The sequence below is a fragment of the Dreissena polymorpha genome, chromosome 7, assembly GCF_020536995.1.
Source record: "Dreissena polymorpha isolate Duluth1 chromosome 7, UMN_Dpol_1.0, whole genome shotgun sequence".
Lineage (NCBI taxonomy): Eukaryota > Metazoa > Mollusca > Bivalvia > Myida > Dreissenidae > Dreissena > Dreissena polymorpha.
The window spans coordinates 62,044,149-62,067,835 of NC_068361.1; the positions used below are offsets into that span (position 1 = coordinate 62,044,149).

The 23,687-nt window shown below is 34.6% G+C and overlaps 2 protein-coding genes across 7 annotated transcripts in view; one reads left to right on the top strand and one right to left on the bottom strand.

Annotated features, from left to right (window-relative positions):
* The window catches only part of LOC127837843 (carnitine O-acetyltransferase-like), a 24,572-nt gene extending 23,896 nt beyond the window's left edge, over positions 1-676 (bottom strand). Inside the window, exon 1 of one of the 3 annotated variants that reach the window (XM_052365243.1) lies at positions 528-676. In XM_052365243.1, coding sequence (XP_052221203.1) covers positions 528-566 — 39 coding nt within the window. In that variant the 5' untranslated portion in view covers positions 567-676. Of the gene's footprint in view, positions 1-375 lie in introns of all 3 variants that reach the window. The other 2 variants (XM_052365244.1, XM_052365245.1) reach the window with 2 other exon arrangements.
* LOC127837850 (serine/threonine-protein phosphatase 2A activator-like) lies at positions 554-23,687 on the top strand. 4 transcript variants are annotated; one of them, XM_052365261.1, is made up of 10 exons: positions 554-690; positions 4,562-4,671; positions 10,237-10,323; positions 12,017-12,142; positions 12,842-12,959; positions 15,227-15,326; positions 17,544-17,668; positions 18,108-18,208; positions 18,674-18,781; positions 20,307-21,439. In XM_052365261.1, exons 2-10 carry the CDS (start codon positions 4,633-4,635, stop codon positions 20,376-20,378), a joined length of 876 nt encoding a protein of 291 aa, XP_052221221.1. In that variant the 5' UTR covers positions 554-690; positions 4,562-4,632; the 3' UTR covers positions 20,379-21,439. The 4 variants fall into 4 exon arrangements, with proteins under 4 accessions (XP_052221221.1, XP_052221219.1, XP_052221218.1 ...); XM_052365259.1 differs by lacking the exons at positions 554-690; positions 20,307-21,439 and adding exons at positions 836-889; positions 22,582-23,687; XM_052365258.1 differs by lacking the exon at positions 554-690 and adding an exon at positions 836-889.

Consider the following 23,687-nt stretch of genomic DNA (forward strand, 5'->3'; position numbering starts at 1 on the left):
GGGAGAACCAAATCAAAACTTTTTTTTAAATTTAATTGTTTCTATTATTGATGTTTACTTACCAATTTTAAACTGCTAGTTTTAATGTCATTAATGACATGTTAACAATTATCAATCAAACTAAAACATCAATATCATATTTTTGGTAGTGCTTAATAACGTAATAATAATATATGTGTTATTATTTAGATCTCTATAGGAACATATACATAGTAATACATAAGTGTGTTATCTTATAACATTAGCTAGTCACTGGCTAGACTAGTCTTTATATGTAGATATAAATTATGAACTTTGAAAGACACATAAGTATATATTTTTTAAATATTATTTTAAATCACACTTTACAAGATGTACTAGTCTTTTCTTACTTACAGATCTTTAAACAAACAACTATCCAGCTAGTAAAATTACAACATTTATTATTATGCTTGTCAAAATTTATACTGTAAATATCTACCTATACCTGGGGTCATAAATTAGATCGAACTTAAATTCACATTTCAAAATAAACTACTGTATAGTACCATTGGTGAAACGATTAAACGGAACATATTGGTCATCATGTGCTCTTCGTTAAATGCTGTCAACCTTTCAATGATGCACAGTGTCCAAAGTCTACATTCGGCTCGATAATCTCGAAAATAACCTCTCTATGAAAACGTGTCAAGTCATTCCGGTCACATCTAGGTATACCGGTTATTTTTCCTCCAAAACATTTGGACTTCGTTTATAAATAGTTGTTTTTCAATAAGGTCTACTTATTAAAAGAAATTAGTTAAATTTATTAAATACAATTTTGACAAGGAAAAAATGAAACTTGGATATCAATATATGACCGTTTAGACCAAGCGCCGGCTAACATAGATGAAAATGGCGACCACCTCAAGTTTGTTTATTTTGCAAATTGTTATTTTTTTCTTTTTTGGGGGTAAAGTATATAACATTTCAGTTTAGTAGTAACTCATTAATTGTATCCAATTTTAATTAGTATAGAGTGCAGTAAATGTACTCGTGTACTACATATAGATCGTTGCTAATTAGTGATATTTAAAGGATATATGTTTTCGGACTTTGTGAACCGGACACAATGTTAAGATTATATTTTTCATATTTAATGTTTACCGATTGTATGCCTTAAACTCAAAGCGGCCATATATATAGTTTTGGAGCATTTAAATATTTTAACAATTGTTAGTGATTAATTGTTTGCAGCTTTAATATATATGACTAATAAACAGATATATCAACGTACGATGCTGTCCGGTAATCTTGCGCATTTAAGGGTCAATTGGTTTAAAAACATGTTCTTTTATAAATTGACAACCAAATATCTAAATGTATTATGAAAATAAGAAGTTCATGTGCTTATTAACACAAAAATATCTGGTTAATTCAGTGAAGAACTGTCATATTTTATTTCAAAACAAACATTACTCACCTCATTTTCAAACCATCACAGTGTCTGGTAATGTTGCGCGCATGATGTAATGACCTCATTTAGGCAATATTGTAGACATATGGTGTCCATTTAGGGACAAAAAACATTCCAGAAAATTATTAAAAAAGCAGTTCAGGTTTTTTTTTGGCCCGATTTAATAGCCGAAATTCGGCTGTTCCCAATCCCAAAAAGTATACTTTTTTCCCAAAATGTGGCAAAAAATGCCAAATTTCCAAAAAAAAAAAAAAATTTTTTTTTTAGAAAGAAGTCTAATGTGTATTTTATCTCAATTTTAATTCATTACATCTAACAAAGTATTATATGACTTTGTTCTTTTAATTTGAATGATTATAAAGGGTTATATCAAATTTAGTATTTCCCTAATCAGTGGACTTTTCGTGTGGAAAAAAAGGCTAATGAATTTATTTTCCCAATTTCATGAAAATGTCGATAAAATTCCCAATTCCAAAGCCATGGGCTATCTTCCCAAAAAGTGGAAAAAAAAACCTGCAGTTTGTTAAACCATTCTAATTTAATGCGGATATTTCGGTTTATTTGATGATGATGGTGGCATTCTTTTGAATGTAGCCAAAAAAAAACAACAATAAAAATATAAAATGATTGATTTCTAGCGTGAAGAAAATGCAAAAATGTTTATGCATAACAGGGTTAATTTTACCAAGATCATGCTTCCATAGTTTACAGAAATTATCAAAACTAGGTTTGCGCATGCGGAGATCAAACCAAATGTGGTTTGACAGAATGGCGGGAAATGACAATGGCGTCTGATGCGATATATTTTCAATTGCCAAAAAATACATAACTGATCGGATATTTTGCAATGGAATGCTTAATTACACTTTGGATTTATGAATTCTTAATTTGAAGTATGAAAACGCTAAAGACTGCAGGGAATTTGTGATTCATTTGAAATGTATCGTAAGTAGGTCAGTGTTTACAATACATTTGTAGGGATGACACAACCGGTGTTAAAATGTAATGATCAAATTTTATTTTGCATGGAATTCGTACTTTTTAAATCCTTTAATTCTTAAAAATGTGAAATTCCATCTTTCATTACTAAAGAAAACCATTCGTCGTCTGCGAAATTCGCCAACTGCGGAGTGCGCAAGTTTACCGGACGCGCAAGATTACCGGACTTAACTGTATCTATCTTAGTCTCACCATCATAGAATGAAACCTATTTGTGGGCTTTTTTCGTTCCTCAGAACTTGCGTTGCCATTCATCAAATTGCATTTTCATTCACCAAATTAGCCTATGGCTACAAATTTGCAAATTTGACTCTAGAAAATTGTATTTAGCTACAGCTTATTGTTATAAAACCTCTGACATACATTACTGCCATAATAAAAATAATTACTGTTTTAACCCTTTACCACTTAGATACGTATTTTGACCCATTCGTAGTCCGATAGAAAGTTAAATTTAATTAAAGACTGGTCTTACTAGATTCAAGTTGTAAAGGGGTCATTTCCAACCCTTAGATACTGATGATCAGCAAACGGCATAAAACTTGAACAGACTGCGAAGTTCCTCGCAGGCTGCAGGGCTCTCGCTAGGGGGCGACGTGAGCGACTAAGTCGCTTTCTTACGCCAAACGTCGCCTAAAATTTAAGAAATTGTTGATAAAAAGCGACTTCCAGTCTCCCTCTTATCGGAATTTGTTTACATCCAGTTTTCTCGATGTCAAGCTCTGACTCAATTTTCCAATACACACTGTCGCAGCTCGGAGCGTGTCGCTATTGAGCGACAGTTAATTTGAGGTAAACCCCGCCCCGATTCTCCCAACCTCCGAACTAATCTAATCGGCGATCGATATTGGTCAAGTCAGCATTCAAGTCACATGGTAGCTGGCCAATCAACATTGAGTTAGCTCACACATAATATTGGGTCATTCATGCGCAGACACTGTATTCTTGGAAATACACAGTTGATATTGTCATCTGCCAACACTACAGCGGACGATGGCAAACGTCGTATTTAAAGATTAACAAATAAAAAGGAGCCTAACAATAAAAAAAATATTTCTAAGTTTATCACTTTACATTTCTACCGACAATCAATCTGAATTAGCAAAAGGTTGATAATTAAATAATTAGATCTATGTCGATGATGTTACACCTTTCTGCAGATTATCGTTTGAAATTAAAAGGTGATAATTAAGTCTTTTTTTCCCCCACAAACTATGCTATTGTAAAGCAATTTGTCAATTAAATTGTATATTCATAACGTATTTGCTAGGATTCAGATTTTCATTTTTTGCTGTCAAACAATATGCACAATTTGTGTCATGTGCGTAATGCGTACAATTTTTCGGACTGTCTTTTTCGATACATTATTTTTCGTCGATTATAATTTAATTTCAAAGTTCTTTAAAGAAGAAATAGAATGAAGAATACAGATGGGGTGATGCGGACGCTGTGCTTATCATATTTCGAATTGTATTCACATGAACTTGCAATTGGAACGACTATAAAAAATAACAAATAATTATTAAGAAAGCATATGCTAAATGTCATATATCAAACTTAAATATTTATCTGGTCTGACAGATTTATTAAGCTTATGTTATCTACTGCTTCATAAACATATTATCTTTAAAATACTTTAGTCTGTATAATATGATATTTACATCAAAATGGATTGAATATAGAGCTAGTAAAAGTTTAGTTATTTATCTGTCGTGTCTATTAATACTTGGTTAATTAGAACTGCTGGAAAAATTAAGATACACAAAAGAAATATAATTATGTGTACTACAGTGGTATGCTTCAATAATGTGATACACATATATGTGTGTTGTAACGCCCTACATGCAAACCCTTGTGTCCGAGTCTCTCCACTTCTCCCTAGAGTCTCCTCACTTCTCCCTAAATCAGTGTTCAGGAAGAAGTCACTTCTCCCTTAAATTTGAGCCCAGCGTGAGCCCTGGGCTGTTCTGGTTTTATGTGGTCTGCACATAGCCATTTTCATGTCGCCTCTGAGAGGGAAAGTGTTAAGGTATTTTGGCTATTATAAAAGAAAATGTTTAGCCCTGTAACTTTTCTTTAAGCTCACGCAGCATTATTGATGATTAATCTTGTTTGTATTATTTTTAGTTCCGAGGGAGGAGATCCCCAAGTTTGATATTGAGAACCATCAGTTTGTGGTTCCCACAAAGCAAGTAGGGATGGGACCTGAGGATATTCCTAAATGGGAAAACTCAGAGGTTATTTATATATATATATAGAGAGACACTGAGATGATCTTGTATGTTGTGGTAAAAGTAACTTTATAAAACTCTCCTGACAAACCCCTTTTTAATATCTGTATGAATAAAGCGTGAAATTGTTACATTACAAATCAAATGTCATGACACTTGTTTGAATTGTACATTGCTTACATTTATCTCTAGCTGTGTTGTTTTATCAATGTGCATGTGATGGTATGATACTAGTTTTATGATTCTGAGTGATTTGGGTATTTAATCTGCTATTTTGACTTTCAGATTTCATTAAAGAATACACATGGACAAAAACCCTGATATTTCCTTTTGAAAAGGGCCATATTATGTCTTTATTCATCAGCATGATTAGATGGAGTGCAAGAAAACAGTTAATTGATTGAGATAAAAGCATTTATTTAAACAAAACATGTTTTAAAAATTATTGTTGGAAAAATAAAATAAAAGTTGATCACTTGTTAATGATACACAAATAAAATAAACAAAATTCATAGTGTTGGACAACTCATTGTTAGAGTACTAAATGTTTAGGTGCTCAGTATGACAAATAGCAACATTCATCAAGAATAATGACATCACAAATGTTCAGTGCTTTCTATTTGGAAAGAAAGCCCTAATTGAAAAAAAGAAATACTAATCTGGATGACAATTTGTTAAAATTGTTGTCACTTAGTGTATAGATGATTGTTTGTTATCATGGTTGTGGTATATTTCTGTTTGACAATGCCAATGTTTATACATGTATATATTTAAGTAACAGCTAGAATATCCCACTGTTTCATTAAATGACTAAATGAGAAAGAAGTTAAAAACTACAGATCAAAAATAACTTTAAAGCCACAATCTTTTTTTCTTGAGCCAAATTGACTCTTTATCTAAGCAATTGGTTAATGCCGTATGGAAAGCTGTTTAATAGAAGCTTGATATTTTTTTAAAGTTAGTAACTGGAGTTTTGAATATAAGCTGAATATTAGCTGGACATTGCAAATGATATTCAAATGTAAAGCAGGGAATAAAATATGATTAGACTAAACAATTATCCGGAGATCCAAACGCCTCAATTTAGGTAAAAAGTCAAATTAGGGAAGCATAACCTGAATAATTTGTCCTAATCATAACCTTTTAAAGCACATGTGGATTTTAAAATAAATTCTAACATGTAATTACCAAAAAAAAATTTAGGGACTGTGTTATACCCAAAAGACGAAACCTAACAATCTTTGCTTCAAAAAATAATGTAGCAGCTTTTAATAATTATTTGTTTATACTGGTTTTCATGATTAAAGGCAGTTTCCAATACGTACACAATGTAAATACATGTACAACTAACCATCATTTGATGACAATTACCATCTGGAAGGAAGTTATTATCAGTGCTCAAGCTGGGCCTTAATTGAAATGCGCCCCACCCTGCCCCTCCAAACCTCCGCCCTGCCCTTCCTAGGGTCCCCCCCTGCCATTAAATAAAAATATTTTTATGCTGCCCATATATATATATGGGGAGCATATAGTTGCCAGTTTGTCCTTCCGTAGGAACTAAATTCTTGTCCGGAGCATAACTCTAAAACTACTGAAGGGATTTACTTGAAACTTGAAATATAAACAGATGGCAACTAGGAGAAGTGCAGTGACCAAGAACCATAACTCTATCTACCTTTGTTTTTTAATTATCTCCCCATTTATATAATTTCAAAGTAAATTTTTGTCCAGAGCATAACTCTAAATCTACTAAAGAGATGTACTTGAAACTTGAAATATAAACAGATGGCAAGTAGGAGAAGTGCAGTGACTAAGAACCATAACTCTATCTACCTTAGTTTTTTTATTATCTCCCTTTATTTAATTTCAAAGTAAATTTTTGTCCGGAGCATAACTCTAAATCTACCAAAGGGATTTACTTGAAACTTGAAATATAAACAGATGGCAAGTAGAAGAAGTGCAGTGACTAAGAACCATAACTCTATCTACCTAAGGACACTGGAGTCAAGGTCAAGGTCACCAAAGCTAATACAAATGTAATAGATTTTCCTTCACACTTTTGTTACAGTTTTTCATAGCGCCTTCAATACTTTACCGATTTCTTTCATATTTGGCATGTAGGTACCTAACCTTGCACGGACCTCTACCTTTTGATGACGTTTGCGGTCACTGGGGCAGTGCTCCAGCTAGGATTTGAAAAGGGCAGGGGGGCTTTTTTGTCAAAAGGGCACTTTCGACGCGCAGTATTTTGTGAAAAGGGCACTTTCGACGCGCAGTATTTTGTGAAAAGGGCACGTTCGAGCGCGCAGGTGTTTCTGGAATGCTTTCTATTGCATGTTCATTTATATGATATAAATAATTGTATTGATCCCATTATTATTAAACCATTCAAATATAATGTCTACAATGAGGATTAAACTAATTACAATGTAATAAGAGATTTTTTTATTTTTTATTTATTTTTTTTTTTTGAGGGGGGGGGGGGGAGGGCGGAGGTTCGGGGGGGGGGGGGTCAGGGCGGAGGTTCGGGAGGGCAGGGCGCGGCGCCCTTCGTTTTAGGCCTAGCTGGAGCACTGCTGGGGTCAAGGTCACCAAGGCTAATAATAGATTTTTCCGTCACACTTTTGTTACAGTTTCTCATAGCACCTTCAATACTTTACCGATCTCTTTCATATTTGGCATGTAGGTACCTTGCATGGACCTCTACCTTTTGATGACGTTTGAGGTCACTGGGGTCAAGGTCACCAAAGCTTATAATAGATTTTCCTTCACACTTTTGTTACAGTTTCTCATAGCGCCTTCAATACTTAATTGATCTCTTTCATATTTGGCATGAAGGTACCTTGCATGGACCTCTACCTTTTGATGACGTTTGAGGTCACTGGGGTCCAGGTCACCAAGGCTAATAATAGATTTTTATGTCACACTTTTGTTACAGTTTCTCATAGCACCTTCAATACTTTACCAATCTCTTTCATATTTGGCATGTAGGTACCTTGCATGGACCTCTACCTTTTGATGACGTTTAAGGTCTCTAGGGTTAAGGTCAAGGTCACCAAAGCTAATAATAGATTTTCCTTCACACTTTTGTTACAGTTTCTCAAAGCCCTTCAATATTTGACAGATCTCTTATATATTTGGCATGTAGGTACCTTGCATGGACCTCTACCTTTTGATGAGGTTTTTGGTCACTGGGGTCAAGGTTACTGAGGCTTATATTAGATTTTCTCAAGGTCTCACTTTTGTCCACACAATTAACCCATATATCGACAAAGCATCATTGGGAAGCATCTATCAGTTTTACTGATATCCTTTTTTTTGTTGTTTACATATGATAATTAATACGGTAAATCTCTTATTACATTGTATTTAATTTATTCCTCATTTTAGACATTATATTTGAATGGTTTAATAATGGTTTTATAATAATGGGAATAATATATTCTAACAATTATTAATAACATATAAATTAACATGCAAGAGGAAGCATTCCAGAAACGCCTTTGCACTAGAAAGTGCCCTTTTGACAAAGTACTGCGAGTCGAAAGTGCCCATTTGACAAAAAAGCCCCCCCACCCGCCTGCCCTTTTCAAATCCTAGCTGGAGTACTGTATAATTTGAGCACTGTATAGTTGTTAACATGAAAGAACTGGTATAGAAACTTTTTTTTAACTTTGATTTTTATGCCCCTGGATCGAATGATCGGGGGTATATTATTTTTGGCCTTTCTGTCTGTCATTCTGTCCCAAAACTTTAACCTTGGTTATAACTTAGCAATATTGAAGATAGCAACTTGATATTTGGCATGCATGTGTATCTTATGGAGCTGCACATTTTAAGTGGTGAAAGGTCAAAGTCATCATTCAGGGTCAATGGTCAAATATATGGCTTCAAAGCGGCTAAGGAAGGGGAATTGTGTTTCTGACAACACATCTCTTGTTTACTTTTCCCCATGATTTTCGGAGAAAAAGTGAGGATATTGTAATGACGTGCGTCTGTCCGTCCGTCCTGCTCCTCCTACACTATTAGCACTAGAACCTTGAAACTTACATACATGGTAGCTATGAGCATATGTGCAAGGGTGACAGTGACGGAATTTTGATCTGACCCCTGGGTCAAAAGTTATGGGGGTTGGGGCGGGGCCGGGTAAGAGATTTTCACTCATTTTTTTATGTTATTTTACATTAACTTCTTCATTTCTGCACTGATTTACTTCATATTGATACTGAGCCTCTCTTATGACAATAAGGTCAATCTCAACTATGCATGACCCCATTACCAACCCTGGAGCGCCCCGGTCACATAGGCCACGCCCACCCAAAATTGCCTTTTACTATAATTTCTTCATTTCTACACCGATTCACTTCAAATTGATACTGAACCTCTCTTATGACAATACGGTCAATCTCAGCTATGCATGGCCCCATTACCAACCCTGGGGCGCCCCGCCCACATAGGCCCCAGCCACATAGGCCAAGCCCACCCAAAATTGCCTTTTACTATAATTTTTTCATTTCAACACCGATTCACTTCAAATTGATACTGAACCTCTCTTATGACAATACGGTCAATCTCAGCTATGCATAGGGCCATTACCAACCCTGGGGCGCCCCGCTCACATAGGCCAAGCCCACCCAAAATTGCCTTTTACTATAATTTCTTCATTTCTACACAGATTTACTTCAAATTGATACTGAACATCTCTTATGACAATACGGTCAATCTCAACTATGTAAGGCCCCATTACCAACCCAGGGGCGCCCCGCCCATAATAGGCCACACCCACCCAAAATTGTCTTTTACTATAATTTCTTCATTTCTACACCGATTCACTTCAAATTGATACTGAACCTCTCTTATGACAATACAGTTAATCTCAACTATGCATGGCCCCATTACCAACCCTGGGGCGCCCCGCCCACATAGGCCACGCCCACCCAAAATTGCTTTTTACTATAATATCTTCATTTCTACACTGATTCACTTCAAATTGATACTGAACCTCTTTTATGACAATACAATAAATCTCAACTATGCATGGTGCCATTACCAACTCTGGGGCGTCCCGCCCACATAGGCCACACCCACCCAAAATTGCCTTTTACTATAATTTCTTCATTTCTACACCGATTTACTTCAAATTGATACTAAACATCTCTTAAAATAATAAGGTCAATCTCAACTATGTATGGCCCCTTTACCAACCCTGGGGCGCCCAACCCATAATAGGCCACATCCACCCAAAATTGTCTATTACTATAATTTCTTCATTTCTACACCGATTCACTTCTAATTGATACTGAACTTCTCTTATGACAATACGGTCAATTTCAACTATGCATGGCCCCATTACCAATTATGGGGTGCCCCTGGGTCAAACATGCGGCGTGGGGATACGCATCGGCCTCTGCCGCGCCATTTCTAGTTATGTTATTGTTTTGACTTTGCTTTCAATTGTTGGATAGCAGTGTTTTAGATACACCAGATTTTGATATTGGCTTTTGGAGGTAAAAACTGTGTCGTTTATACAGCAGTTCATAGTATTTGATGTAAATGCTTTTTGCATTACAGGCATACAAGGACCTAACAGGATTCATTCAAGCCATGAATGAAGCAGTGAAAGGCAAGAAAGTTGGTGCTGACAGATCCCTCTCACCAGTAGGTACTGGTTTCATTACAGGGTGTTAAAGGGACTTAACTCTGTATTACTAAATTTAAAAAAAATGAAATAAAATTGTGATAATACTCCTTAATGACTGGTACCTCCAACATGAAAGACTTTAAAAATCAATACAGACATGTTTCATTTACCTGAAAATACTGTTTTAAATCATCTAGTTTTTATTTATATTTTTTAATCTTAAATGATTAATCTATATGATAGATCTGCTGACATTATAAATCAATGCATAATTAAGAAAAAAACATCGTTTATAATAAAGATAATGAATAGACAGTACAAATTGTGTGGAGATGCAAATATGCACACTTGCATCAGGTGCTTGTATTGGGGGAAATCACTGTATTTTTGTCAAGCCTCTTGCAGAAAGCTCAATATAGCAGTCAAAATTGTTGAGGATTTGTTTGTGGGTGCCTGAGTCTGATCTTGAATGGACTGCAACTTTGTAATTTATTGTGAAATTAAAAAAACACAGAAGAATTTCACTATTATAGGACAATGGGTTAGGTGTAACAAGAACGTCAGTTACTCACCTCAAAGGTCAAGGTAACACTTAGAGGACATAATGTGTTACATGTGCCATCAGTGTCCCTTCTGCAAAGGTCAAGGTCACCTTTAAAGGTCAAAGGTTAAATTTTCCCATAAAACATGTCCTGATTGTTACCAAATCATTCATAAATGTAATTTGAAAAAAAATAATCACAAATTTTCCACCATCTGGAAACTGAAGATCCCTTCCTTAAAGATCAAGATCACTTTTAAAAGTGAAATATCAGGTGCAAACTGTAACTTAAAGGTAAAAATTTTGCTTTTATCAAATAACAATTTCTCTAGACTGCAACTTCATCATTCATCATGTAGGTCATTTTGAGAATAATTTACTAAAACTGTGTACCATATTGATCGATGGGTTAAACCACTTTGGCAAAGTTCAATACCCAAATAGAGACCAAAATTTGAACATATGGATGTTGCAGTTTTCAAAATAAGTACAACCATTATTGAAAATGGGCTTGACATGTTGTCTTGTTCATTTACCAAGTTTAATTTGGAGCTAATTTTATGCACAAAATGTATGCAATATTGTTAACAACAAATACTCATAATTAATATTGATTGATCAGTTGCAACTTGTCTATCAAGAATTGTCTTAGCCAATAATCAATTGAGGAATATGGATGGTGAATAATAACTCATGGTTACATAGTCTTAATATTTTATGTTTCAATCTTTAGACAAACAACCTAAGACAATCAGACAGACTGAGCCTGCTACATGTTCTTCACTTCTTGTAAATCATATGGATATATTATCAGATAGGTGGTAATTAATAGCTCAGGGTTGCACAATCAAATGTTGTGTTTGAATCCTTGGAAAGTCAACCTTAGACTATCAAAAAGGCAGAGCAACCTAAAAAAAATTAAGTGGTAAATTGTGTGGCACAATTGCATTACAGATAATAAATTAAAACCTATTTATATTAGCTCAATTGCATCGAAAGCCAAATGCTTATTGAAGCTCTCTCAAATCTGTTTGCTGGGTAGAACCTGGGTGTCTTTGGGAGATAGAAAGAATGCGGCCATGGTGCATGGGGATCAAACCCATGTCATCTCTATCGTTAGGCTGGCACCATATCCACTACGCCACGGCAACCTTTTTATTGCATTACAGATGATTGTGGGCCTGTTGAAACTCCTGGACACGTTGGACAGCTACATAGCAGAGTGCCCACCAGTAGATCAGCCCCAGAGGTTTGGAAACAAGGCATTCAGGTCCTGGTTTGACAAGATGAAACAAGTAGGCATGGTTTGCTCCTGCTCTACTTATTTTTGCCTTTACGGCATGTGTTCATTCAACACATTCGTTCTTATATGCAGGCTTAAGGTAAATTTGAACGTTTTCAGTATATGAGCTACTTCATGCGAAAAAGGGTTTTATGTCATATTCAACATGAGCTCAGTCAGGAGCTACGCTGTCCACTAATGAGACCACAAAACCTTTATACTGGACAGCTTAGCTACAAACCAGAATTCATTATTGCGCAGGCTGGTCTGGTGTTTGCTTGCCACATATGGCATATGACCCATTTTGGTATGTTGCAGCTCGTATGTATATTATTCGATTCAATTTTCAAAGAATCATAAACTTTTTATGTCCCCCACCACTAAGTGGGGGACATATTGTTTTTGCCCTGTCTGTTGGTTTGTGTGTTTGTTTTCGTCAAACTTTAACATTTGCCATAACTTTTGCAATATAAAAGATAGCAACTTGATATTTGGCATGCATGTGTATCTCATGGAGCTGCACATTTTGAGTGGTGAAAGGTCAAGGTCAAGGTCATCCTTAAAGGTCAAAGGTCAAATATACAGCTTCAAAGCGGCGCAGAAGGGGACATAGTGTTTCTGACAAACACATATCTTTTTTCCTATTAATTTCCTTGGTATCTTACATATGCCCTTTTTTTTGTATTTGCAATAAAATTTCAAACCATTTCAGAACTCTCAAGATCTCATCTCAAATCTCTTGGATGAAAATTTCAAGAAAGCAAGTGAAGAGATTGCAGTCTATCTCTCTGACTCTTTTGGAAACCAAACCAGAATTGACTATGGGACAGGTACAACAGAGATGCTTTCTAGATCACTTTATTTTTGTTTACATTAGTTAAGATGTCTTAGTTTTAACATTTTTATTTTAACTTGCTTGCATCTAAAATCCTAATAACTTGAAACGCTCTCGAGTTCGTTTCCTGGGCCTATAACTAGTACTTGGTGTCTTTGAGGGAGATTTAAAGAACGCTGCAACAGTGGGGATTGAACCCGTGACCTCCCGTTAGCTAGGTGGACACCATATCCACTACACCACAGTGACCTGTAGCAAGTCTTAAAGAGTCTTAACCTACTCATGCTTTAAAGGGACAGTCAACCGCGATTGACGACAAAAGAAAAGTTCTAAAATACAGTAATTTTTTACAATAATTAGTTTATATTGATTAAAATATCACGACTGGTACAATGCATAACTTGAAAAATGTTGTTAAGTTTTCATACTTTCAGTATATTCGGCAATAAATTTTACTGGGTACAGGTACTAGGTAACTACCACTTAACTATAAATTACGCAAGTGGATTGATCATCATTGTCACGTGGTAAACCCAGGAATGCAAATTGTGCATGTGTAGTGAATTGTATATATGTTATATATAAAATGATCAATCTACTTGCTTTATTTATAGTGTGTATATTGTTATGTCACCTATTTTAGCAATGTACTTTCGAATTCACATCACAAAACTTTATTACCGAATATATTGAAAATATGAAATTTTTTCAAGTAATGTAATAATTATACCAGTCATTTATTTAATCAATATAAACTAATAATTGTAAAAAAATACGGTATTTTAGAACTGTTCTTTTTTCGTCAATCAAGCTTGGTTGACTGTCCCTTAAACACCAATTTGAAAATGTTTTTTCCCATGTCGAGTATTGTTGGTTGTATCTATTTTATTATGTTTCTTTGTATATTTATATTCATTATAGTGTATATGGTTTACTTTCTTTGTCATAATCCTGCAAGGAGAGTTTTTCTCAAGTTGTTAGTTGGTGTATTAGACTTATTCAATCAGTTAACTTTAAATTATCTGAGTCAATTTACTTTAAAGACAGATCAAGCTGTGTTTGCCTACTGCTTAATTGAGATCATCTCGAGAGTGTCACCTGGGAATAACCAGTACTGTGTTTGTTGATATAAATGTAAATTATAAAGGCCTCCAAGCAGCGTTTGAATTCTTACCTTCCCTATCTTAAGTCAGATATTCTCCACACTCTTCTGAACATTTTCCAAATGGTGACTGTTTTTAGCTCACCTGATTGCTCAGGTGAGCTTTTGTGACAGGTCTTTGTCCATCGTCCGCCCACATTTGTTCGTAATCATTTTAGGGGCCACATTGATTGTCTGATTTTCATGAAACTTGGTCAGAAGCCTTTTCCCAATAAAATCTCGGTCGAGTTCGAAACTGGGTCGTGCCTGGTCAAAAACTAGGTCACTAGGTAAAAAAACAAGAAAAAACTTGTAAACACTGTAGAAGTCACATTTCATGCCCAATCTTCATGTAACTTTGTCAAAATGTTTGTCTTAATGATATGTTGGTTGAGTTCGAAATTGGTTCAGATCGGTGAAAAAACATGGCCGCCAGTGGGTGGGGCATTTTTCTCTATATGTATATAGTGAAAACATGTGAACACTCTAGATTTCACATTTTTGGCCCAATTTTCATGAAATTTTGTCAGAACATTTGTTTCCTTGATATAAGAGTTAAGTTTGAATATGGTTCCGGTCAGTTGAATAACATGGCTGCCAGGGGGGGGGGGAGTTTTCTCATATATATATATATGTAGTAAAACAAGCTTGTGAACACTCTAAAAGTCACATTTTTTGCCCAATCATCATGAAACTTGGTGAAAAGATTGGTTTTATGTATATCACATAATTAATGCCATAATTATTGCCCTTAGATTGTCCAAATTTTCATTATATTATACAAAATCCTTGTAAACACTCTAGAGGTCACAATTTTGTTTCAGATTTTATGAATCTTGGTCATAATATTTATTTTTGTAAGCAAAGTTTGATGTTTGGTAAGGGGGATCAACTCAAAATATAGGTCACCAGGTCAAATCTTACAAAAACAAAATCACTCCATATGCCACAGTTTTGGTTCAATAATGATGAAACTTAACCAGGATGTTTGTCTAGACAATATCTAGGTCAAGTTTGACGTTTGGTAAAGATTGAATGAACCGACTCCTCTCAGGTGAGCGAACTACGGCCATCTTGGTCCTCTTGTAATTAAAATGTTATAACCCAATGCCTTGCTTTAGGTCACGAGTTGGCTTTTTTGGCCTTCATGTTGTGTTTTTACAAGCTGGGGCTGTTGGAGGAGTCCGATGCTGAAGCTCTCATTCTCACAGTTTTCACCAGGTAATGCTCACAGTGTCTTTATTAGAATTCATTTTTATTTCATGTATTTTAGCCTTAATCTGAGAAAAGGGGCCTAATGCGTGGGCTAATCTGGGATGACACTTTACACTCATGCATTCAGCCCAGTTTTCTCAGATTGAAGCTCATGTATAAAAGGTCATGGTACAAAATGTATACAAAATGTCAAATTCAGACTTTGGTTATGTCTCTGTCATTAGAATGGGCATTAATGAGTACTTCTTGCATTAAATTTAAGAACATGTGTCAATTTTGAAGTGCTTGATGAGCTGTTGGTATTTGTGACCAGTTGTGGTATGGTTCTTGGTCACATTACTACATGACCATGTCTTTTACATATTTGTATTCATATTTTTGTACTGACCCATCAATATTTTATTTTGAAACAATTGCTATTTTCGAAATAAATAGTTAATTTTTAACTGCAAAAAGTGCAGCTTTTTCGGAATTTGCCATTTTCATGCGTTTAATTTGACAGTGGCCTTTTGTAATTTTATGTGCACAGAGCTATGTATTCCATTTTATAGGGCTTTGGTGTTGAAAATGTTCGTTAATTAAAAAATGTGTAATTCAACAAAGTATTTTGCTTTTGACAGGAAGGTAAATTAAAAGGATTTGATTCTATCATTTCCATTTGACAGGCAATCATATGATCCGCTGTCTGGGAAAAAAGGGCTACATGTATATGCATGTGCGTAGAGTGTCATCCCAGATTAGCCTGTGCAGTGTACACAGGCTAATCAGGGACAAAACTTCGCTTTTCTGGTATTTGTTGTAATTTTTAGCTCGACTATTATATATAAAATATATAGTGGAGCTATCCTACTCACCCCGGAGTCTGCGTTAGCGTTAGCGTGCAAATGTTAAAGTTTTCGTACTACCCCAAATATTTTCTTTGTCCCTTGACATATTGCTTTCATATTTTGCATACTTGTTTACCAACATGGCCCAAACCTATGAACAGGAGCAGACAACTCTATCAAGCATTTTGTCATAATTATGACCCCTTTTCCACTTAGAATATGCAGCAAATGTTAAAGTTTGTGTACTACCCCAACTTTTTTCAATGTCCCTTGACATATTGCTTTCATATTTTGCATACTTGTTAACCATCATGACCATAACCTATAAACAAGAGCAGACAACTCTTTCCAGCATTTTGTCATAATTATGGCCCCTTTTCCACTTAGAATATGCAGCAAATGTTAAAGTTTGCGTACTACCCCAACTATTTTTAATGTCTTTTGACATATTGCTTTCATATTTTGCATACTTGTTAACCATCATGACCCCAACCTATAAACAAGAGCAGACAACTGTATCAAGCATTTTGACAGAATTATTGCCCCTTTTATACTTAGAATATGCATATTATTTATAAATCTATGTTACAGTTTGCATACTACCGCAAATATTTCCTATATCCTTTGACATATTTCTTTTATACCCGTATGTTGCATACTTTTTTACCAACATGACCCCAACCTATAAATAAAAGCAGTACACTTTATCAAGCATTTTGACATAATTATGGCCCCTTTTACACTTAGATAATTGAACATTTTGCTTAAATTGCCATAACTTCTTTATTTATGATCACATTTTATTATTACGTTGACAAAACAACACTTACCGGAATACCACAATGGATTCCACCCAAACAATACCCCACGCTCCTACCCAGAATCACTTCCCCCCCACCCTCCCCCCCCCCCCCCAATTTTTTTTTTAACATCATCTAATAAATCACCCCACCCCACATTATACCCCCTCTCACCCCCCTCCCCCCCCCTACACCCCCAAACCCCCCCCCCCCAACCATTTTTTTTTAAACATCATCTAATAAATTACCACACCCCACATTATACCCCCCTCTCACCCCCCCCCCCCCCCCCCCCTATCCCCCCTACCCCCCGCAATGTTTTTTTTTTTTTTCCTTTTTTTTATTTTTGAAAGATCGTCTAATAAATTATTGAATATGAACAATTTCCCCATGATGGCTTACGTTATACTGTCAAGCACTAGAATAGTCGAGCGTGCTGTCCTCTGACAGCACTTGTTGTTTAAATCGCATCTCTTTTAAGCAAAAAACCAGTTTTTGCGGGAAGTATCACAGGCGAATCTGTGATGACACTCTGTGCACATGCATTTAGCCCCGTTTTCTCAGAGCGAGGCTCATATGTGTTATCTATTCACAAGGTACTTGGTTCTGGTGCGCAGGCTACAGTTGTCGTACCGTATGGAGCCCGCAGGCTCTCAAGGGGTCTGGGCTCTTGATGACCATCAGTTCTTGCCCTTCATATGGGGATCTGCACAGCTCGTTGGTATGTGGTATTTTGTGTGAAGTATACCATAGACATGCATGAATCTAGGGGATTAAAATACCGGTACTATCCATTTGGTCCCATAATGTCTCAGTCTCTCAAATCATGCTTTAAGTAGGTTTTTATCTCGCCAATTATGCCACTTTGCCATGTTTTGTAAATATAAAACTGACTATGCTAGTGTTGCATCAGAATGTTTACTTTGAGTAGTTTGTGTTTCTTCTTTGGAATGCAGGTAAAATGTATAGTGATAATATTCAATATTAATTTTGCATCTTTAATCACTAATTGCAATAGAGATAAAGATTTTTGGATTTAACCCATGTAAACTTTTTCTGTTTATGGCACGACTGTTGTGTGTAAATATGATTACGTCTCGTATGTTAAAAACAATTTGTTGTCATGTTTATGTCAACATACAGTTTTTTTTTTTTTTCAGGCCACCCAAGAATTCAGCCAAAATCTTTTATAAAGCCAGAAATCTATGAACATTTTGCAAAAGACTACATGTTTCTAAGCTGTATAAAGTACATTAATGAGGTATGTAGTTTGTACATTTACAACACATTTTAAACATTTAAATCCAAATTGTTTAGATAATTGCACAGCTACTTTTATCAATAGTACTGCACCCATATATATACTGTATAAGGGGGTGTTTGGGACTTTTGATGCAAGTAGCTTAGGGATTCCCTATAAAACCATACATGTATAAACCAGCCTCACTTTAACTATGAACTAACTAAATGATTTTAAAATCATTTTTTGTTTTGTTTGACTAGATTTAACTTATGCATTGATCACCAACAGCAACACCGCTTGAAAAAGCTCTTGGGTACTCACATATTTGTTATGACTTAAAATTGGAAATGGGCTTTTCAGTACAAAACAGGGACATATCTATGTGTCAAACACCGACATTTGTAGATGTTTGTATTGATTCCTATTGACATAAATTTCTTTCAACATTTCTATTGTTTCTTGTATCTCATGTTTGAATTGCAGGTGAAAACAGGTCCTTTTGCAGAGCATTCAAACCAGCTTTGGAACATAAGTGCCGTCCCCAACTGGGAAAAAGTCAACGCTGGTCTCGTGAAAATGTACAAGGCAGAGGTAAATATTGTTTCATATGTTTGGACAACTGCTTAGGGAATTGTCCTATTTGTTTAATTAAGCTAGATCTATATATAGAATTGCCAGCTATAAATGTTCCTGTAAGTATTTGCTTTGCCACTGTGGAAAGTCAGTTATGGCCTTAGTAAAATGTTCACTTTGCTGCATAGTCAGTGTGAACTTTACATAAGCGTAATTATTTGATTAGCCTTTGCTGCACATTGGGCTTGTCAAAATTTAGAATTATACTGTTTAGTTAATGTTAACCTTGATATGATTTTTTTTGTTATAAAAATATTATGGAAAATGAAAGCTCAACTTTTGCCATGTAAAAATGTGACAATGAACTGCTTATATAGTGTGAGCTTCTGGGATTATAATTTGTTGATTAACAAATTAATAGAAAACACATTTTACCTTGTCAAAATATGCACAATTTGTTACAAATTGATAATGCAATATGTTACAGGTTATGTAAAGCTCGATTGGTGGTTGTCAGCTTGTATACTTCTTATATGTACACCGGGTACTCTTAAGTATACTTAAATGTACCCCGGGTACAGAAAATATACTTAAACGTACCCGACCAATGTCGTAAAGGCGCTACACAATACAAAACAAAATCCTCTTTGAATACAAACCTGCCTCAATATTCTTTTATTAGTTTGAGCTTCGATAATAAAGCGGTTATTTTACTAAATATTGACATAAATATGAACATAATTAATTTGAAAAAAAGGTGACAACAACAAATTTATAAAGCACACATTTAACATAGGATTAAGATACAATATGTAAGTGTTTAATGTCATTTCATTTTTGGCGAATTTTTACATTTTTTTGGCGCCATTTTATATAACGCCATTTATGACGTCATCATGTACAACGTCAATTTTTCTTTGTTATTTAAATTGTGCAGTCAAAAGACGTAAAAATGTAGTTAACATATAATTTCCAATGTTTTGATAAAGGCATTATGCCGAAACGTCAATTAAAGGAGTATAATCAGAGAACAAATTTAGAGTTAGAATTCACAGGTATGTTTTAGTATATTTTCCATACCTGGGGTACATTTAATTATACCTACATGTAAGAGCATCCAGGGTACATTTAAGTAGAACTCAAGCCGACAATGACTAATCAAGCTAATGTAAATGTAGAAGTTATTATCTTAATAAGGCAAAGCCAGAATGTTCACCTTGTTAATAAGGCAGTATATAACATGTTGATGATGCAATATGTACCCAATTGATGAGGCAATATTTTTAATGTTTAATAGTTGATAAGGAAATGTGATGCGTGTTGTATGTTGATGAGGTGATATGTTACATTTTGATGGGGCAATTTGGAACATGTTGATGAGGCAATATTTTATGTTGTTATGGCAGGATGTTACATGTTGAATTGTTGATTAAGCAATATGCTTTTTGTTTAATTGTTGATTAGGCAATATGTTACAATTAATGAGCAATTATGTTACAATTTTACCATATTATACCCGATGGTCTTTATGATTTGATTTCAGGTATTGGCAAAATTTCCAGTGATCCAACATTTCTGGTTTGGCAGTTTGCTAAGTATCCGCCCTGCCACGTGATGCATCATACAGACATGTGCTTGAACCCTTACCTTCTTAATGCTGCTTCCGTATTGCTCACCCAGTTGCCCATAAAACAGACGCTTCCAATAAATTAAAATTAAAATCAATTAAGCGCTAAAATATTATGAAATTAATGCACTCCGACATTGAGTGTTTAAGGGTTAAAATATTTTATACAAAAGTGTGTGTGCATTTTGTTTGTGATAACCAAAGCACATTTGGTAATATTTGTTATTTTAATGGAATGTAAATTATTCCTTTGACGCAAACTGGCTAAGAGTTAACATGTTCCTGGCATTTCAATGAAGTTGAACGGATCTATATGCAAATGGCTAGTAAAGCAAAATCTTTCAACTTTCCTACTTAGTTACTTTCGCCCTAGGAAGTCAGATATTGAAATGGTTTGCATCCACACCTGAATATTTGTTACGCTTTATAATCTCAGCCAAGTGTGATGGTCAACAAAAAAATCCCCTTAATGAATGCTGAGTTTGCAATCTTTTTATTTTCTAAATTTGACCCTTCTAACATGGTTCTATTACTGTTTTGATTTTTTTTTTGCAAAAATAAGATTTTTGTTTAAGAGGCAATATTTATTTATTAAAATGCTCCTTTTAACATGTTCTGCAATCTCAATTACAGATGCTTGCAAAAAGTTGGGTACTTTTTGTAGTCATATGAGTCATTGTTTGACTAAAATTGTTTTTATGTTTGTTAAAGCGATGGGCAACGGGGCTAGGAAATGTGTGATCATACTCGGACTGAATATAAATCTGACATTTTGTATATTATTGTACATTGTTATGTTTTAATTAATGTTATAAATACATGTAAATAGGATGTAACTTTATAAAAAGCTTTCGATAGTGATATGTATTGATTGTGAATACATTTTTGTAAATTTAAATGCAATGTGACTTTATGCCCTGCTTTAGATATTAAAATGTATTGACTGTTAAAAACAGTGATTTTCACTTTTGATTTAAGGTAATTAGGTCATAACAAATCTCGAGCTGAAATGCACAAAACAGAAATAAATTCTCTACTCTTATAAGAAATTCAGCTTTTATTACTTAACACCCACTATCAAAAGGTTTAAATTGGAGGAAATATGAATCACCTGGTCCTGTTAGTCTGTAGGTCTGTCTAGCATGTTTGTTCTATATTTTGACAATGCAGTGATTTCAAAATAACACAATTGGGTATGTGACACGCGCATGAACACTATGGCTACTTTCATGGTTAAGGTTAAAACTTGTAAAAAAACAACAAGTAAATACAATTATTACAAGTTGTAATAATGGTATTTTATAGTAAAGAGAGACGTGTCTGCACTCTGTTATCTGTGGTTAATTACTCGATTCCACTGGTAAGTGGCTTCTCTTGGCAACATGGGTATAATCTGAACATATCTTGCTATGATTACGCTGGGTATGCGGATACTTTGATAACAGATTGCACTTCGATACCAGATAACAACAAAAGCCACGCGCGAGAGGTAAGTTCATCAGGTTTTTTTTAAGTTATATCATAAAGGTAAGTTTTTTAGACAAGGCGCATGGCCGAGTTTTTAAATGGTGTATCCTTTACTATTGCAAAGAAAAACATCACGGAAGAGCATCCAGGGTACATTTAAGTATACTTAAGAGCATAAGGGTACATTGAAGTATACCTAAGAGCATCCACAGTACATTTAAGTATACCTAAGAGCATCCAGGGTACATTTAAGTATACTTAAGAGCATCCAGGGTACATTTTAGTATACTTAAGAGCATCTAGGGTACATTTAAGTAGAACTCAAGCCGACAATGACTAATCAAGCTTATGTAAATGTAGAAGTTATTATCTTAATAAGGCAAAGCCAGAATGTTCACCTTGTTGATAGGCAGTATATAACATGTTGATGATGCAATATGTACCCAATTGATGAGGCAATATTTTAAATGTTGAATAGTTGATAAGGAAATGTGATGCGTGTTGTATGTTGATGAGGTGATATGTTACATTTTGATGGGGCAATTTCGAACATGTTGATGAGGCAATATTTTATGTTGTTATGGCAGGATGTTACATGTGTAATTGTTGATTAAGCAATATGCTACTTGTTTAATTGTTGATTAGGCAATATGTTACAATTAATGAGCAATTATGTTACAATTTTACCATATTATACCCGATGGTCTTTATGATTTGATTTCAGGTATTGGCAAAATTTCCAGTGATCCAACATTTCTGGTTTGGCAGTTTGCTAAGTATCCGCCCTGCCACATGATGCATCAAACAGACATGTGCTTGAACACTTACCTTCTTAATGCTGCTTCCGTATTGCTCACTCAGTGTCCCATAAAATAGACGCTTCCAATAAATTAGAATTAAAATCAATTAAGTGCTAAAATATTATGAAATTAATGCACTCCGACATTGAGTGTTAAAGGGTTAAAATATTTTATACAAAAGAGCGTGTGCATTTTGTTTGTGATAACCAAAGCACATTTGGTAATATTTGTTATTTTAATGGAATGTAAATTATTCTTTTGACGCAAACTGGCTATGAGTTAACATGTTCCTGGCAATTCAATGAAGTTGAACGGATCTATATGCAAATGGCTAGTAAAGCAAAATCTTTCAACTTTCCTACTTAGTTACTTTCGCCCTAGGAAGTCAGATATTGAAATGGTTTGCATCCACACCTGAATATTTGTTACGCTTTATAATCTCAGCCAAGTGTGATGGTCAACAAAAAAAATCCCCTTAATGAATGCTGAGTTTGCAATCTTTTTATTTTCTAAATTTGACCCTTCTAACATGGTTCTATTACTGTTTTGATTTTTTTTTGCAAAAATAATATTTTTGTTTAAGAGGCAATATTTGTTTATTAAAAGCTCCTTTTAACTTGTTCTGCAATCTCAATTACAGATGCTTGCAAAAAGTTGGGTACTTTTTGTAGTCATTTGAGTCATTGTTTGACTAAAATTGTTTTTATGTTTGTTAAAGCGATGGGTAACGGGGCTAGGAAATGTGTGATCATACTCGGACTGAATATAAATCTGACATTTTGTATATTATTGTACATTGTTATGTTTTAATTAATGTTATAAATACATGTAAATAGGATGTAACTTTATAAAAAGCTTTCAATAGTGATATGTATTAATTGTGAATACATTTTTGTACATTTAAATGCAATGTGACTTTATACCCTGCTTTAGATATTAAAATGTATTGACTGTTAAAAACAGTGATTTTCACTTTTGATTTAAGGTATTTAGGTCATAACAAATCTCGAGCTGAAATGTACAAAACAGA

What these genes read in the sequence shown, in the direction of transcription:
- LOC127837850 (XM_052365259.1), top strand. Translation starts at nt 868, where the DNA reads ATGAAAATGGCGACCACCTCAA. An exon ending in GAAAATGGCGACCACCTCAA is followed by an intron (nt 890 to 4,561) that starts GTTTGTTTATTT and finishes TATTATTTTTAG; the next exon opens with TTCCGAGGGAGGAGATCCCC. An exon ending in ATTCTCACAGTTTTCACCAG is followed by an intron (nt 15,327 to 17,543) that starts GTAATGCTCACA and finishes TCTATTCACAAG; the next exon opens with GTACTTGGTTCTGGTGCGCA.